The sequence below is a fragment of the Sturnira hondurensis genome, unplaced genomic scaffold (genome assembly GCF_014824575.4).
Source record: "Sturnira hondurensis isolate 20B ecotype Veracruz unplaced genomic scaffold, ASM1482457v3 Scaffold0011880, whole genome shotgun sequence".
NCBI lineage: Eukaryota > Metazoa > Chordata > Mammalia > Chiroptera > Phyllostomidae > Sturnira > Sturnira hondurensis.
Genome location: NW_028084511.1, coordinates 931,971 through 949,791, shown reverse-complemented (window position 1 = coordinate 949,791; position 17,821 = coordinate 931,971). Strand labels below are relative to the sequence as shown.

The 17,821-nt window shown below is 42.5% G+C and overlaps 1 protein-coding gene across 1 annotated transcript; it reads right to left on the bottom strand.

Moving 5' to 3' along the window:
- Positions 1-450: 450 nt before the first annotated feature.
- Positions 451-14,836, bottom strand: LOC118996886 (membrane-spanning 4-domains subfamily A member 8-like). The gene is made up of 5 exons (XM_037060485.1): positions 14,672-14,836; positions 9,515-9,574; positions 4,894-5,010; positions 1,265-1,363; positions 451-1,093 (listed from the first exon to the last, which is right to left on the bottom strand). Exons 1-5 carry the CDS (start codon positions 14,834-14,836, stop codon positions 1,076-1,078), a joined length of 459 nt encoding a protein of 152 aa, XP_036916380.1. The 3' UTR covers positions 451-1,075.
- Positions 14,837-17,821: the final 2,985 nt, after the last annotated feature.

Here is a 17,821-nt window from a genome sequence, read left to right as displayed (position 1 = left end):
TATAACCTGTCACCATCTAATATTTTGGAAGCCAGTTGCCCATAATGAATAACAATATTTATATTAACGTGTGAAAATCTAGAAGTGATAGACATAGCCTTTTGTCTTTGAATTAGATCCTATCTTTTTGTAAATAAAGACATAGTAGCCTCATAACTTTGGAAGATATCTTAAGAAAATGTTTGTTCTTGAATACTACTGCTTTGGTGGTAATGTTGTCAAGAAACTGATCATGTCAGTGGATGACTCACTGTCTCCAAAGGATCAGGAGTTCCCAACACTACTGTTTCTTATTGCACTAAAACAAATACAAAAACCCAAGCCCCCCCCAAACCCACAGAAAGCTTTAAAATAAAAAGAACAACAATATCAATAAAAACACCACTCTTTAATGCACCGGCAAATGTTGATTGCTCAACAAGACTTGTTCTCTGCTTCCTTGTCACTGCCAGAAATAAATCATTTCACTCTGCTTTCTTTATACATTCTCACATTTTGTTTGTGGCAGAGAAAGGTACTTGCATGTTGCTCTCCCTTGCGAGACGGAAGTGCCTTGAAATCAGACACTGTGTGTGTTCACTCATGTTCATCCTTCTCCTGCCATGAAGAGGCTTGAACATATCAAACGCTCAGTTCATATTTATTCACTAAGTGAATGATTGAAAGAATGAAGCTCGGGTTGTCTGGACATTTATTTCTCTAACTGCTAAGCCCACGCAGTGAAGCACATGAATACATGCACATGACGTCCCCACACGTGGCTGCCCTAGGGAGGACCCCATTGCTAAAACCCACTTGAAATTCCTGTCTCCTTTTTAATGGAGGCACAGCACAATTTACCAGGCTGAAGTAAATGGAGTCCAGGGTGCACACAGTTGGAAAGACACATTCCTTAGTTTGGCAGGGAGAAAAGAAGCTGGGTTTCAGAAGTCTAGTAAGAGGAGGTCTTCCTTTGGTCCCAGTGAAAGATGCTTTTAGAACTTTTCGCTTATTGGGAGTTCGGCACCTTACTGGAATCTGTCTAATGTGAGTTCTCTGGTTGTTCGGTGACCACTTGGTTTGCTTCAGAACTGTTTTAGGCTTTCATAAGGCTCTGGAAAAGACAGGCACAGGAGGTACTCTTGTGAGAGCAGGACATGCACAGAGGCCTTTAGACATTCCCAGACTCCCATGCTCCTGGGCAGGAAAGAAAAGCCCAAAGATCCCTCTAGTCTCCACCCTCTGTGGGGAATCTTTCCACTCACTGAGGAGCCTTTGAACTCACTTTGTTACGTTGGTAGCCAGAGATGGCACATGTGAAGGCAATCCAGAATTCCAGGAGGCTGAAGATGAACAGCATGCCAGAAGTAACCCTTCCAGAGAGCTGGAACCAGAACACATGGAAGGTTATGAGTCCTGGCTGGAAGTGCGCCTCTGCAGTGGCTGTAGCTATGGCTATGAGGAAGTCCCCTAACCTCCGTCTCAATCTCATGGAGAAAATGTCTCACCAGGTTTTGGTGAGGGTCAAACACTACTGGTGTTCCTCTAAGGGAAATAATCGTCATTGTCTAGGGAAAAACCTTGATACCTTGTTTCAGTACAGGGGATGAGACCTAAGGATATGGTCTGGAGTCAGACAGTGAGAGAGTGAAAGTGTTCTGTGTAGAAAGTGAACAGAAATTTGGGAGCATGGACAAGCCGCAAGGAGGAAAGTGAGAGGGTTAGAGGAGAAAGACAGGACCAAGCAACAGGGTAGGAGGGTGAGACTGCCGACAAAGGCATCCTGTGAGAAATGAAGACTTGACAAAACATTGATGTGTAAACTCTGTCTTCAGTAGTTGCCTGGGCTCTGATATAAACCTCCACCATCCCTCTGAATCTTTAGAGAAAGTTGGTTACTGACACAACCTTTCTTCCTTGTGGCAGGTGCATTTTGTGGAGAGCAAAAATTTGGCCTGTCTTTAGTTTGAGAAAGGAGTCAGTGAAAGGATCCCCAAACTGAACTAATGCAGTGGTAGTAGATTTCACCTGAACACCAGGAGACATCTACCATATTTTTTGGACTATAGAACATACTTTCCCTCGCAAACTTGGGAGGAATAGTGGTTGTTATTGCTGCTGTTGAGTTCTGTTTACATTTACATTGGTGAAATATTATGTTATTAAATATTTTACCACATTTTTTGCTTCAAAATTTTTCTTTATTTTCCTCCTCTAAAACCTTGGTGTGCTTTGTGGTCCAAAAAATACAGTAAGTCCTTTTCTTGTTCATTCCAAAAATCCTCAGGAGAATGGGATCATCCACTACATCTGGGGTAGACTGTATAGAATCCACTTGAATCATAAAACAACAACAACAAGGGATGAAATGCTCTAGAAACCATTTGTTTTTCAATTAAAAGAGAGGATAAATATCAAAGTGAATGTGCCCGACACAGGGTATGTACAAAAGAAATCTTTGTTGACTGTAATTTTTAAAATGGCATGTGTGACAGCTAGCTGCTCAGAGAATCGCCACTTTTCAAGAGAACTTCCTTAGCACTCTCCTTCTCTTCCCTCTAAATTTAGCTTCTGGGGCAAGAAGAGACAGAGGTTCATGCTTGGTAGAAAGTTTAGAGACATGGGTTAGGACAGGGTGTCCAGGCAAAGGGAAACGCAGGGTGATGATGTCTCAGTCAAGAAATCACAGAAGCTGAGAGGGGAGAGGTCTTCACAAATGATGCTGGTCCATGTCAAATGTGTTTTTAACAACAAAATTCTTTTATAAATAAAAATTTCTAATGAGAGAAGGGTTGGGGGATGGGTGAAAATGATGAAGGGATTAAAAAGTACAGAATGGCAGTTATAAAATTAGTCACAGGGAGGTACAGCATAGGGAATATTGTCAATAATATTGTAATAACTATGTGTGGGGTCATACAGGTACTAGACTGATTGGGGTGATCATCTCATAAGTTATATAAAGTCTAAACACTATGCTGTACACTCAAAACTAATATAATATTGTACATCAACTGTGTAATTTAAAAATTAAAGAGAAATGTTCCATGAGGGAGGAGGGGTTCCTCAAGCACCTTAAATATGTATTATTTGGTGAGCATTAATTCATGCTTGTTGAGACTTAGGAGTGCTCAGTGTCTTGCTCCTCATTTATCAGGCTGGGATGAAGTCCAGCACTTCTCGTTCAGATGCAAGGACTGAGGCCAGAGGTAGATTGGGTGGCCAGGATGGGGTTGTTCTGTTTCCAAGAGCAGACACTAGCAGGACTGAGATTAGAAGCTGGATGGGGGTGGCTCTGGCTGGATTCTGGAGGCATTTTAAAGGTGGAAGAGGTAGGAATGACTGAGGCATTGGCTGGCAGGTGCGGGAGAAATTTGAAGAGGAGGTTGAGGATTTAACTAAGGTTTTGTCCTGAGTGACTGGAAAAGTGCAGTAACCATCCATGGGGAAAAGGAAACCTGAGAGAAGGTTTGCAATATAAAATCTGGAGATCAGAACTGGATATGTTAATTTCAAGATGGTGAGTGGGCAACTGGATTCAAAAGACTGAAGTTTGGGAGACAGGTTTGGGGAATCCTTGTCATAGAGAAAGTCACCAGCCTGGATGAGAATTTAAGACAGTAAGTGGAGAGAGAAACAGAAGAATAAGACTAAGGACTGAGCCTGAGAGACTGAGGATATGAGAAGAATCAGCAAAGGAGACAGAGCAGAGACTGACCATTGAGGGGGGGGGGAACACCAGCCACAGGGCCTGGAAGCCACTGGGAAGTCTCCAAAGAGGAGGAATGATTGGGGACCTCAAGCAGAGGAAGCTTTAGAGTAAATGAGGCTGAAAGAATGTTTAAGAGAAGTTATGAAAGTAGAGAATTGGAGATATGAGGCAGACAACTTGTTTAAGGAGTTTTCTGCAGATGCGGCCACAGACAAGGTTGGTAGCTGCAGTAATTGAAAGGTAATTTGTCTGTTTTTGAAAATGAAGGAAACAGAAGAGTGTGTAGATGCTGATGAAAAGCTCTAGCCAAGGGAGGGATGGTTGTAGAAGGGGGGCAGGTAAGGGAGAGGGTAGAAACACTGGCAGTGATAAACTTGAGTGAGTGAGGAGGACACGGCTGTAGTGGAGAGGGAGTCATTGAGTTTTCATGAGACTCATCTGTAGCTGCACTTTCTTAATCCGGTAGCCATGAGTCTCCCAAGGACCTGAGGTGTGATTTAAAGGCCAAATGTCACCAGATTCCTAGATGTGGCCTCAAAAATGCAAAATGATGAATTAATAATTCTTTTACATATAGAAATGAGATTTTTGGATCTACAGAATTAAATAAATGTTATTAAATTAATTCCAGCTATTCCTTATTTTCACTTTGTAGTGTGGGAACTTGGGAATTTAAAATCACGATCATGGCTTACTTTATATTTCTGTTGGGTAGCACTGGCCTAGAACCTGAGATGACTCATTCATTTATGCATTTTCTATGTCTGCTTTCACACAGGCTTGAATTTGCAACACAGACCAGATGGCCTGCAATGCCTTAAATATTTGCCCTCCAGCCCTGTACTGAAGACTTTTTCTGACTTGTTTGCCCATAATAATGAGCAAGAAGGCTAGCATGTGAGTGAGGTACAGGTTGGTGGGTACTTGTGTATTATATGTGTAACCGCATTTAATTCTCCTAACAATGTCAAAAAGTAGGTACTGATTTATAAACATAGACACTAAAACTAAGAAAAGTCACATTCTTAGGGTAAGAGCGATAAAACTACAGGTCAGGGACTTTAAACTGTTCTGATTCGGACAGCACCTCTGTTTGCTATAGTGCCTGGTGAAGAAGCTTGGTGGTTAGGTCTGTTTTCAATGATTTCCTAAACACAGCTGAGCTGGAACCCAGGGGAGCATTGTTTGAGAGGGATACTCACCACTCTTGTGTAGACGTGGTTATATGGGCTGTTGATAATGACCTCCGTGATGAAGAGACATGTTCCGATCACAGACGTGATTGCACTGAAGATGTTTGTGACAATGTAACTCCTCAACTAAGGAAGACACAGAGAGTGAGGGTGGGAGAAAAAAAATGATTGTAGCTAAGGTAAGCAGAGGCTCAATAAGTGTTTCTTAATATAATTTCCTGGAACCCTAGTTCTGGAGGAAGTAAAGGGGTGTTTTGTGCAAAAAAGTTTTGGATGTTAACTTCTGTCCAAGATGGAGGCATAGATAAATATACTTCACCTCCATGCACAACTATAGCAAAATTACAACCATACTACGAAATAAATATCACCCAGATTTGTCAGAAAATTGAACTGTATGGAAGTTTAACAACCAAGGATTTAAAGAAGTCACATCTTCTTCCAAACAAATGGAAATGGTGGAGATGCAGGCATCAGAACAGGTGGTCCCACATTCATGTGTTATGCATAAAAACTGGAAGGGGTACCTCAGAAGTGAGCAATCCTAGCCCCAGATCAGATCACCCATCCCAGGGTTCCAGTGCCAGGAAGATAAATCCCAATAACTTCTGTCTGCAAAAATCAGTGGGTGTTGGGGTGGTGGAAGAAACTGTGAGATTCTCAAGAAACTTCTAAAGGGCCTGCAACAGCCTCATGCAGACCCACCACCTTTGTGACTCAGGACCATGGCAACAGCTAGAAGGGAACAAATGGCATATGGGAGAAGGAGAGAAAGTAAAGTGACCAGCAAGGGGGTGAGTGCTGGGAATATAGCTTCTTCTCAGGCAATCTCCAGAGGCGAGATAGTGGCATTGTCTCCTCTCTGAGCCCTCCCTGACACAGAACCACAAAGTGGTGAAATGGGTTGCCTCATGGTAGTAACTACTCAGCACTCTGCCCCACACAATTTACAGGTGACTTTTCTGCAACAGGCCATGCTACTAGAGCAGAGAGTCAAAGCAGCTCTACTTAATACACAGAAACAAACACCAGGAGGCCAACAAATTGAGGACACAAAGAAATATGGCCCAAATGAAAGAACAGAACAAAATTCCAGGAAAGAAACTAAAGGAAATGGAGATAAGCAACTTATCAGATGCAGAGTTCAAAACACTGATTATCAGGGTGCTCAAAGAAATTGTTGGGTACTGCAACAGGGTAAGATAGACCCAGGCAGGAATGAAGGTTGCATTGGGTGAAATAAAGAAAAACCCACAGAGAACCAACAATGGAGGGGATGGAGCCAAGATTGAAATCAATGTTTTGGAATGTAAGGGAAAAAAAGGATTCTATCAGAATAGTAAGAGGAATAAAGAATTAAAAAATGGAAATAGAATAGGAGCTTCTGGGACATCTCCAAACACACCAACATCCAAATCATAGGGGTACTAGAGGGCAAGGGGAAGAGCAAAATATTGAAAACTTATTTGAAAAAATAATGAAAGAAAACTTCCCTAATTTGGTGAAGGAAATAGACATACAAGGCCAGGAAGCACAGAGGGTCCCAAACAAGATGGGTCCAAAGAAACCACATCAAGACACATTATTTAAATGCCAAAGCTTAAAGATAAAGAGAGAATCTTAAAAGCAGCACGAGAAAAGCAGATAGTTACTTACAAAGAAGTGTCCATAAGACAGTCCCTGATTTCCCAAAAGATACTTTGAAGGCTAGAAGGGCTTTGAATACAAGAAGTATTCAAAATGATGAAAATCAAGGCCCTAAAATCTAGATTACTCCCTCCAGCAAAGCTATTATTTAAAATTTAAGGGGTGATAAAGTGCTTTCCAGACAAGGTAAGACTAAATGAGTTAATCATCACCAAGCCATTATTATCTGAAGTGTTAAAGGAAACTATATATGAAAAAGATCAAAACTATGAACATTAAAATGGCAATAAATGTACAACTATCAACTGAATCTAAAAAAAAACCAAAGTAGCAAACAAGCAGAACTGAACAGATCAGAGATATGAAGATCATTTGGAGGGTTATTAGCTGGGAGGAGGAAGGAGGAGAATGGGGGGAAAGTTTCAGGGATTAAGAAGTACAAATTGAGAGGAGTTCCAGCCAAGATGGAGGCATGGGTAGAAATGCTTTGCTTACTCACACAACCAAAGGAAGGATAACAACAAATTTAAAAACAATAAACAACCAGAAGTGCCAGTAAGTCAGACTGCATGGAACTCCAACAACCAGGCAGTTAAAGAAACATTCACCCATACCAGTAGGAGGGGTGGAGAGGGGAGACGGGCAGCCCTGCTGAGAGGATGTGGGCAAAGGTGGTGGACCATGTAGGTGAGGTGGGGCTTGCTGAACAGGAAACTAAAGACTCAAAACAAGCTGTAAAATAATGTGGGGATAGCAATGGTATGAGAAAAATCTTAGTCTCACAGGAGAGTTCCTTGGGAAGTGGGGCTACAGTAGAGCAAGCCAGCAGTATTGTTCCCTCTCTGGCCCCTCCCTCACAGACAGCACCACAATGAAGCAAAAAGGGTTGCCCCACCCTGGCAAATACATAAGGCTCCACCCCCTTACAACATAACAGGTGTGCCAAGATAAAGAAATATGGCCCAAATGAAAGAACAGATCAAAACTCCAGAAAAAGCGCTAAATGACAAGAAGATAGACAACCTATCTGATGCAGAGTTCAAAACACTGGTAATCAGGATGCTCACAGAACCGACTGAACTCAGTCACAAAATGAAGGAAGAAATGAAGGCTACCCAAAGTGAAATAAAGGAAAATATGCAGGGAATCAACAGTGAAGGGAAGAAAACCAGGACTCAAACCAACGATTTGGAACAAAAGGAAGAAAATAACATCTAATCAAAACAGAATGAAGGAAAAAGAATTCAAAAAAATGTGGAGAGGCTTAGGAACATATAGGACGACTTTCAGTACTCTAACATCCGAATCATAGGAGTGCCATGAGGAGAAGAGGAAAAGCAAGAAATTGAAAACTTATTTGAACAAATAATGAAGGAAAGCCTCCTCAGTCTGGTGAAGAAAATAGACTTCCGGAAGTTCAGGAAGCCCAGAGAGTCCCAAAGAAATTGGAATCAAGGAGGAACACACCAAGGCACATCATAATTAAGTTACCCAAGATTAAAGATAAAGAAAGAATCTTAAAAGTAGCAAGAGGAAAGGAGAAAGTTACCTACAAAGGCGTTCCCATAAGACTATCAGCTGATTTCTCAAAAGACACCTTACAGGCAAGAAGAGGTTAGAAAGAAGTATATGAAGTCATGAAAGTCAAGGACCTACACCCAAGATTACTATAACCAGCAAAGCTATCATTTAGAATGGAAGGGCAGATAAAGTGCTTCCCAGATAAAGTCAAGTTAAAGGAGTTCATCATTACCAAACCCTTATTATATGAAATGTTAAACAGGCTTATCTAAGAAATAGAAGAGGATAAAAAATACAAACCAAAATGACGACAAACTCATAACTATCAACAACAACCTAAAGAACAAAAACAAAAACTAAGCAAACAAAAAGAACAGAACAGAACTAGAAAAACAAAGATCATATGGAGGGTTTTCAGTGGGGAGGGGGAGGGGAAAAGGTGGGGGAGGGAAAGTGAAGAATGATGGAGGAGGTACAGGGAATAAGAAGCATCATTGGCAGGCATAAAATTGACAGAGGAGGTTAAGAATAGTATAGGAAACAGAGAAGCCAAAGAACTTATATGTACAACCCATGGATATAAACTAATGGGGAGAATGAAATAGCTGGAGGGTGTAGGGGTACAAGGAGGAGGGGGGAGAAAGGAGAGAAAAAGTTGAGAAAACTGTAATAGTGTAATCGATAAAATATACTTTAAAAAGAAGTACAAATTGGTAGATACAAAGTAGGCAGGGAGTGTTAAGAACAGTATAGAAAATGGAGAAGCCAAAGAACTTATATGCATGACCCAAGACAGGAACTAAGGGACAGGATTGCTGGAGGGAGGGAATGGGAGTACTGGGCAGAGGGGGCCAATGAGGGAAAAAAATCTTCCCTTTGGAGATTCTCAAGTACTTCTCATCTGGTATGGGACCTGGGGCCCCTTGTCCCAGATAACCAGCTGCAAGAGAAACAAAGGCACTTTCTTGTTCCATTGCTAGGGGATCACAGAGCCTTGGCCATGTTGATTGACAGCTGGGTTGTCTGGATTTCTCAGGGAAGCTGCTGCCTGAGCCTGCCCTGGCTTCCCTGCAGAAGTGTCTGGAGGTTGGCTGTGTGCTGCAGGCAGTGTCAGCCCCCTGCTCTGCTGGGGTGGAGAGCTGTGCCCCAGGGAGCTTTTTGCCTCCTCCTGTAAGATTCTCTTTGGAGAGTTACTCTCTGTGTCTCCACACCCTGACACCTCAACAAACATGTCTGTATTTCCCCTCCTTCCCCTGAATCTTGTGGACCCTTTCCCACTTGACTTGGCCAGGTTGGTGTGGTTTAGCATGTGAGTATGAGTGAGCATGCATGTTGGTGCCCTGTGTCTGGTTATGAGTAGGTACAAGGATGGAGGAGGGATTGTGAATTAGCTTCTTTCCTTTGTAGTGTGTCCCTGATATAGGTCCACAGTTGGGAGAACCCGTCTCAGGATGTGACTTACCAGGTGAAGAGAGTTTGGCTCACGTTCTGATGCCACTGAGAGGGATCCTGAAATGATAAACTGGCACAGAAGAGGCAGTTTAGAGAGAGGTCAGAGGTAAGGGTCCCCCTTCAGGTTCCTGTGATTCTGGTCACACACATATTCTCTCACATGTTAGATGTCTCTGCTGGGTCCTCCAGCTCAACATGGATAAAAGAATGAATGAATGAGGTGTTTGGTACCACATCACAGGGCAGTGAGTTGGGATAAATATGGATTCTTAGGATACAGCTGACATAGTTATGAATTCTAGCTTGAAACTCACATATTCTTGGGTAAGTAATTAATTGCTCAATATTTCCTTGTCTAAAAATTGGGAAAAATGATATGTCTTCATATCATTGTCATGAGGTCATTTGTCCTCTGAATCTGGCATTTGTTATGTCTTGCCCATGGTATATCACAGTAGACACTGAAAAAGTTAGTTCTTCCCTTGTTTTAAATTCCCCACATGTATATCTTGCTGGTCTCCCACTAAGATAAGTCAGATATGGGGGCTCTGGAAGGGAGAGGGAAGGGGTTCCCCCCATTTTCACTGCTTTTAGATATAAACCCAACATCCATCCTTGCCTGTCTACAATTTGACAAGTCAGTTTTAGTTACTAAGAAGCATGTTGCATCTCTGCGGAGCTGAACATCAAATATGAGGCTTATGGGGTGTATTGTGTCATTTACTTCACATGCATACTCTGCAGGCCAAGTGGCTAATGGGATTCCCTGTTGTCCCTGAGGGTCTGAGAGGGCCTTGGCCAGTGTTTAATGAAAGGTTTGCTGAGCCCTACACGAAGTGCTTCCTACCTTGCCTTATTTAGTTGTACAATGGCCATCAAGCACTATTACTATTCCCATTTTATAGAGGGGTGGGCTGAGGCTTGGAGATTTCAAGTACTCCCCCCCCCCGCCCGAGACCACTTAGCAAATAGCAGATATGGGAATCAAATCCAGGTAGTTGGCTCCAGATCTTGTGATGTTAACTCTCATCCTACGCTTCCTCCCCATCAGAGGAGAGCCATGCAGCGGAAATGGGTGTTCACAATGAAAACTTGCTCCAGCTGCCTGTGCCTTCTATGGAGAATGCCATTTTTCCTGGAATAGCATAATGAACCTCAATCATAAGTTCCTCTGTTTGTAGAGACTTGATGACTAAGAAAGGAATTGGGACTTGAATTTTGATTACCCTCCTGGTCCTTGAGGTAACCAAGAAAATAGGTCTTGATTTGGAGAAGGACATTTATAATCTTGAGGAACAGAGTCCTGGAGTCAAGAAGGCAGCAAAGAGTAAAACTGCCCTGTAGGAAAAAGGGAAGGGAGTGTCATGAGGGCTGATGGGACCTGGAAAGCTTGATGGAAGAAGAGATGGCCACCAAGGCCACCAGGCACTTAAGAATGCATAAGAGAATCTAACAGTCGATAACAACTGCTCTGTGGCTGTGGTGCTATCTTCTCCACAGCCCAAACCCCACTGCAGTCTGTTATGCAGACACAGGTGTCTGTGGCTGAGTGGAGGGAACCGGGCTGAGTTCCCAGTCTGGGTCTGTAGGAAATCGAGAAGGAACCTCAGCCTCAGAGGTGAGACATGAATGGGAACAAGAGAGAGCCAGTGCCATACAAAAGTGTTCCCAAGAACATAAATCCTGCTGTTTAACAGATGCTGTATGTGCAGGAGGGTGACAAATGACTCCAGGCTCTTTTATAGGACAGGGTGACTTGGCTGATGCCAAGATTAGTCTGGAGTTGTGCTCTTTGTGAGAAAAGTTGCAGAGTCACAGATAAGTGTGTGATATGGGAGACAGAGGGTGTCATAGCAGGGACATAAAGGAGATGGGTGGTGGGAGGGAGGAGAAGGAGGGACTGTGAGTGGCTGTGTGTGCAGGAGGGAGGACACTGAGGAGACTGCAAGAGAATCATAAAGGTGAGACCCTGGTGAAGGGAAAGGACCTGAGGTTCTTCACCTGTTAGGGATTACTGATGACCCTCAGAATGTGATAAAAACTACAGACTTTTCCAGAAAAAGGAATTCTCTAATATACCAAATATTTTGCTAAAAGGGGGTTTCTGAGGCCACCTGTGGACTCCAGGTTGAGTCCCCTCTTCTTAATGACTCTTCTGCAGCTGGGCATCCACTCTCAACAAGTGGTGGAAATGTTTCTCTCCTGAGCTTGGGCTGGGGGCCTGCACTGATCAACACTTGAGTAAAATTCCCAATACATCATTGTTTGTGTGAATTAGGAAAGATGTCGCCTCGGGGCTGATGATGATCCAGAAGAAGGTCTCCTGACCTCTGAGGTGGGCTAATGAGGAAAGGTGCCCAGTGTGGGTCCATGGAGCCTTGAAGGGCTGTCACTTAGAATTTTGAGCTGAATTGCATCCCCTCAAAATTCATCTTTTGAAGCCCTAACCCCCCACACCTCAGAATGTGACTCTAGAGATGGTTCCAGATGCATGATATTTGGACTTATGATTTTGTTGACTTTACAATGGTGTGAAAGTGGTATGCCTTCAGGAGAAACTGTTCTTTAGATTTTGAATTTTGATCTTCTCCTGGGTGAGCGGAATGCTGTGAGATACTCTCTCACGATGCTGGATAGCGGCAGCTAGCACAGCTCCCCATCAGGAGTGTGACCACAAGGGTGAACAGCCGTACTTTGTAGTGCTGTATTTGATGCATTTTTTACTTAGGATGTCCTTAATTGATGACAAATTTACTGGGACATAACCCCATCATAAGCTGAGAAGCATCTGTATTTGAGGATAGGACCTTTAAAGAGGTGATGGACATTAAATGAGGTCACATGGCTGGGACCTAATTCAGTGTGACTGATGTTCTTATAAGAAGACACATTAGGACATAGGCCCACACAGACCATGTGAAGACACAGGGAGGAAGACGACCCTCTACAAGCCAAAGAGAGAGGCATCAGAAGAAAGCACCCTGCTGACACCTCCATCTAGGACTTCTAGCCCCTAGAAATGTGAGATAATAAATGTCTGCTGTTGAGCCTCCCAGTCTGTGGTACTGGTTCTGGCTGTGAAGCAGACTAAGGTTCTTAGTGAACAAGGTCTGAGCTGGGTTCACAGCCCACATGCTTTCTTGACTGGAAAACTTCTGCAGCAAAGTACACAGCTTGACAAGGGGGCCCCGAGTGTGTTGGCAGTTTCAGGAACTCACTTGCAGGGTGACTCTCATTACTTACCAAGATACCGCCCCAGAAGGGAACACCTCCGTTGAATGAGGGGGCTGTGTAGTTCCCAAGCAGCATGGTCGCCAGGATGCTGCCAAGGCCCATGTAGATCAGGCCAATCAGGATCTGGAGGGCCTGTCAGGGGAGCCACAAGCTGAGATCTGCATTTCTGGGGGTGGAATCTACCCCCTTTCCTTGCCTTGTGACTCCTTTGTATTTTAACAAATTTGTTTTGTTGGTCAAAAAATAATATGAAAAATGTAAACATGAAAAGAAAATATCTCAAATTTTTCCCAGTCAGATACAACAACCACTTACACTTTGGTGAATATCCTTCCATTAACTTTTCAGACAACTGCACTGATAATACAAAATGGCTCAGGAGTAGGTGGAACGGAGATGTTGGGAAGGTAAGATTGTTTCTGTATTTTAATACTATACACAGCACTGTGATGGACACCTTTGTAGATAAGTGTCTCTGCTCATCCCATTTCTTTGGAATCTTGTTTTGAATTGAATTGTGTCTGCCATTCTCTCATCAAATTAATATGTTGAAGTTCTAGTCTCCTTTGCCTCAGAACGGGACCCTATTGGGAATTAGGTTGCTGCAGACATAATTAGGTAATATGAGGTGTGCTGGAATAGGGTCATCTCTAATTCTCTAGGACTGCTACCCTTTTAAAGGCATGCCATGTGAAGAGACACACATGCACAGGAGAACGCCAAGGGTGGAGTTATGCTGCCTTAGGCCACGATCACTGGAATCATGGAGACTGGCCAGGGCAGGTCCTCCCCTTGAGCCTGCAGAGGGAGTACGGCCCCATGGACAGCATGATTACAAGCTTCTGGCCTCCTGAATGTGAGACAGTAAATTTCTGTTGTTCTAAGCCATTCCATTTGTAGTACTTCGTTATGGCAGCTGTAGGAACCTACTATGTATTCCTGCCAAAATGCTATATATACATTTATTTATATGCACACACGCATATGTACACATATATATGTATATGTGTATACACTACAAATGTGGCAGTGAATAGAAATATATTATTTCTGTAAATGTGCACAGATGGTAGCAAATCATACACATTGTCTACCTCTTATTTATTGTCATTAATGATATAGTTTGAGGTCATATCTATATCATTACACAAGGATCTTTCTTTTCAGAGCCCTGCAACACATCATTCTTGGATGTACAACAGATTGATTAAGCTGGGTTATAGTGATGTATATTTTGGTCATTTCTATTCTTTTCATATCACAAGCCATGGCTGCAATAAATAAACTCATGCATGTCCTATTTCTCGTGTGCACAGATATGACTATAGGGCAAAGTCTTAGAAATAAAATTGTTGTGTATTTTAAAATTTGGCAGATCCAGATGGCCCTCCGTGCAAGTTGTACTGATTGACATTCCACGTGCAGTAGATGGGACTGGAGCTGGAAACTGAACCTGGGCAGCCTGGATCAGAATCCATGCACATCATTATTCAGCTGTGCAGTGAAATGGGACTATCCAGGTCAGCCTTTCACGGCAAAAATCATTGTGAGCTCTTTTTTTTTTTTTGCTGTTGGGCAAAGATTCCATTCAAGCACATTGCCTTTAGACTCCCCCTTGTGGCTTGCTGCACCCACCTTCTTCCAGAGGCCACACTATCAACATGGATTCTGGGCCACAGGACAAACCTTCCGATTTCCTGCTTCTTTGTCGCTTTTCTCTCTTTTTCGTAAAATGCCAAAGTTAGAAAATATAAGGCCTCATACCAAGTCCCTGGTGGTGCGCGATAGCTGAGCTTCTTAATAGACCTGAGGTTGGCAAGGCTGTGTCAGCTCCAGCCCCACTTGCTGGATTTGCCACTTTTGTATTTCCATCCCCCCTCTCTTCTGACTGCAGCCATTTAGCCCCCAGCCTGCAGTGTGGTATCTCACTTACCCCTAAGGTTGTGCCCTCTCTCAAGTTTCTCTGGTCTTGTGCACCTGCAGGAAGTGCAGGAAGGTTCCCAGTAATGTGTAGGGTTTGTAGCTGGTTGAGTGGATACCAGTGCACCTGAGATTCTTGTTCCTGAATCACAATGTAAACGCTGGGGCCTTCTGACATCTTGGAAGTCAGGCGTCTAAAAAATAAATGCAACACAATTATCCTTCACACGAGCACTAATGTTTACATTGAAAAAGAATTTTTGCTTTCATTAACTCGTTTGACTCTGGTTATATTTTGCTTGCTTGTTGGTTTTGTTGTTTAGGTTCCACTTATAGGTGAGATCACATGGTATTTGTTTTTCACCTCCTAGCTTACTTCACTTAGCATAATGCTCTCCAGTTCCCTCTATGCTGTCACAAAGGGTAGGAGTTCCTTCTTTTCTTTTCTGCATGTAGTATTCCGCCACGTAATGTACCATACAGAACAATAAAATAATGAAAAAAACTGACAGCAACCAGAGGTTGGGGGAGAGGGATAATGGAGGAGAATAGGGGAAGGGTCACCAAGGAACAAATATAAAGGACACATGGACAAAGCCAAAGGGGTAAGGACTGAGGGTGAAAGGCAGGGATGGGGGGTGAGGGGGGAGTGATGGAGAAAAATGGAGACAACTGTATGTGAACAGCAATAAAAATAGTGATATTGTAGTAAAATAAAACAAGCAAACAAACAAAAAACTGCATTTGAGCATCTCAACCCCCTATGAATTTATTCATCCAGTTTTAGAGATATCAGATAGCGGTTAGAGGGCATTTGCACACTCAGTGCTTTACAAATACATCCCCGTGAATCCTCACACCTGCCCTCTGTTGCAGGTGAGAAAACTGAGGGCGAAAGAATGTCAGCACTATAGAGGACAATGGCTGCATCTTTATGATTCTTGGTCTCTCACATGTGTAGCATGGTGCTTTGCATGTAGGGGTATTTCAGAAGTGCAGCGCTGGACAGTGAGTCCCTTGGGAAACATTGAGTACAATTCTATCAACTTCTGAAGGAATCAGGCAGATAATGGATTTTTTGATGTCCCAGTCATATAAATATTTGTTCAATGGACTAATTATCCTCCAAGGAAGCACGTTGTCAGGGCAGAGTATATTTAGGTCACTTGTGAATTCTGGCCTGGTTTTAAAATGTTCTTTTTCATTTCTTTTTTTTTTTAAAAGATTTTATTTCTTTATTTATCTTTAGAGGGGAAGGAGAGAGGGGGAGAAACATCAATGTATGGTTGCCTTTTGTGCGTCCCCTGCTGGTAGTTAGCCTGCAAGGAACTGGCCTGCAACCCAGGCATGTGCCCTGACTGGGAATCGAACCGCGATCATCTGGTTCACAGGCCCGCGCTCAATCCACTGAGCTACGCCAGCCAGGGCTCTTTTTCATTTCTTGTTCTTTTTTTTTTTAGCAACACATATTAGGAATTTTTTTTGCTTATTTCACTATACATTCAATTTGGATACAGAACTTTTATGTTTCTGGCATAAATTTTAGAGAAGTTAAATTGAATTATAGTGATATACCAGGAATCAACTTCAAAATAAAACAGGTAAAAGTAATGACTCACAGAATCCCATATTGGTAGCATAATTAATACAGATTTGAAAACAGGATGGTACAGTAAATCCTCGGAATTACTCAAGAAGTTGGAAACTTCTGGTGATTGGATAAGTCAATAGGGCTCTCAGACCTTAAAATGTTCTAACATGTATGGACTAGATTTTCCTATCTGAGATGCAAAATGTTGCACTCTGAGATATTTCATCAGGTTGGGATTTAGAATCTCTTTTCCTGGTCTTCTGATACTACTTGCACTTTCTCTTCAATGCCCTAAACCTATAAACACATTTACTGAAACACTTTATCCCCATGGCTGTCCCCTCTAGAAGGTTCTAAGGTCCTAAACAAGAATGACAAGACTTTATTAGTTATAATTATAGCAGCTACCACTGAGTGTGTGGTAACTTTGTATCATTCCATTTTAACCATAGCTTGTTTATAAGTTGCTCTCACAGATTCTTATATACATGTTGTCTAATTTTTATAATAACTCTATGGGAGAGGTATTGGACTATTCTTATTTTATAGATAAGGTAACTAATAGATAAAAAAGTTTCACCATTTCCAATTTAGGGTCTTATGAAGCAGAGACTTTGCACAATCTCTCTAGTGGCAGTCTTCATGATTTTTCTTAAAAGGTAGCACTTTGTATTACAAATTACCATAAATTTAGCAGCTTTAAACAGAATTCACTCATGAGCTCATCTTTGTGTGGGTCAGAAGTCTGGCATGACATGGCTTTGGTTTCTGATCAGGGTGTCACAAGGCTGCAAGCAATGTGTCCAACCAGCCTGAGTTCTTTTTCTTTCTCTCTCTTTTTTAGAGCAGACTCCCAAAATTTAGTACCATAAACACTGCCATGGGCTCTACCCAATACCTACAGTTATTGAGGAAGGATAGTAAGAAGCTAGGAAAATATCTGGGCAAATAGAGTGGGGAAACAGACTAGATAATTAAATGAGGCCAAACAATTTAACCAATTTATAGCCAGTTAGTGAATCACAAGATCTTATCTTCTCTAAGCAAGGTTGTGTAGTATTTGTTCTTCACTGACTGGCTTATTTCACCTAGCCTAATATTCTCCAGGTCCATCCTTGCTTTTGCAAAGGGTAAGAGTGGCTTCTTCTTTATGGCTGCATAGTATTCCATTGTATAAATGTATTACAGCTTTTTTACTTTTATCAAGATAGAAATTTAAGACAATCTTGTAGGATGTGTGTTGCCACAGTGTCAGATAAATTAGACCACACCTTCCTTAGAGCCCACACAAGACCCTAATCTGATTCTAGTGGATGCAACAGAACCCACCCAGAGGGCAGAACAGCCTGCTCCCAGCTCACTCCCCTGACATCCCCCAAAGGGCAGCTGCTGCTGTCTAGTCTCTCCTTCACTGCAGAACTGCCCACACCCTGCTCCTAGTCCCGCCATTACCAGGGGTGGAACTCAATATCCCTCAAACCCTAACACGGCATCTCTGAGGGACGTAGCAAAAGGGGGGCCTCATGGAGGAGTGACTTGAGTATGTGTTCTGTTTTCTCTGTCTGACCTAGC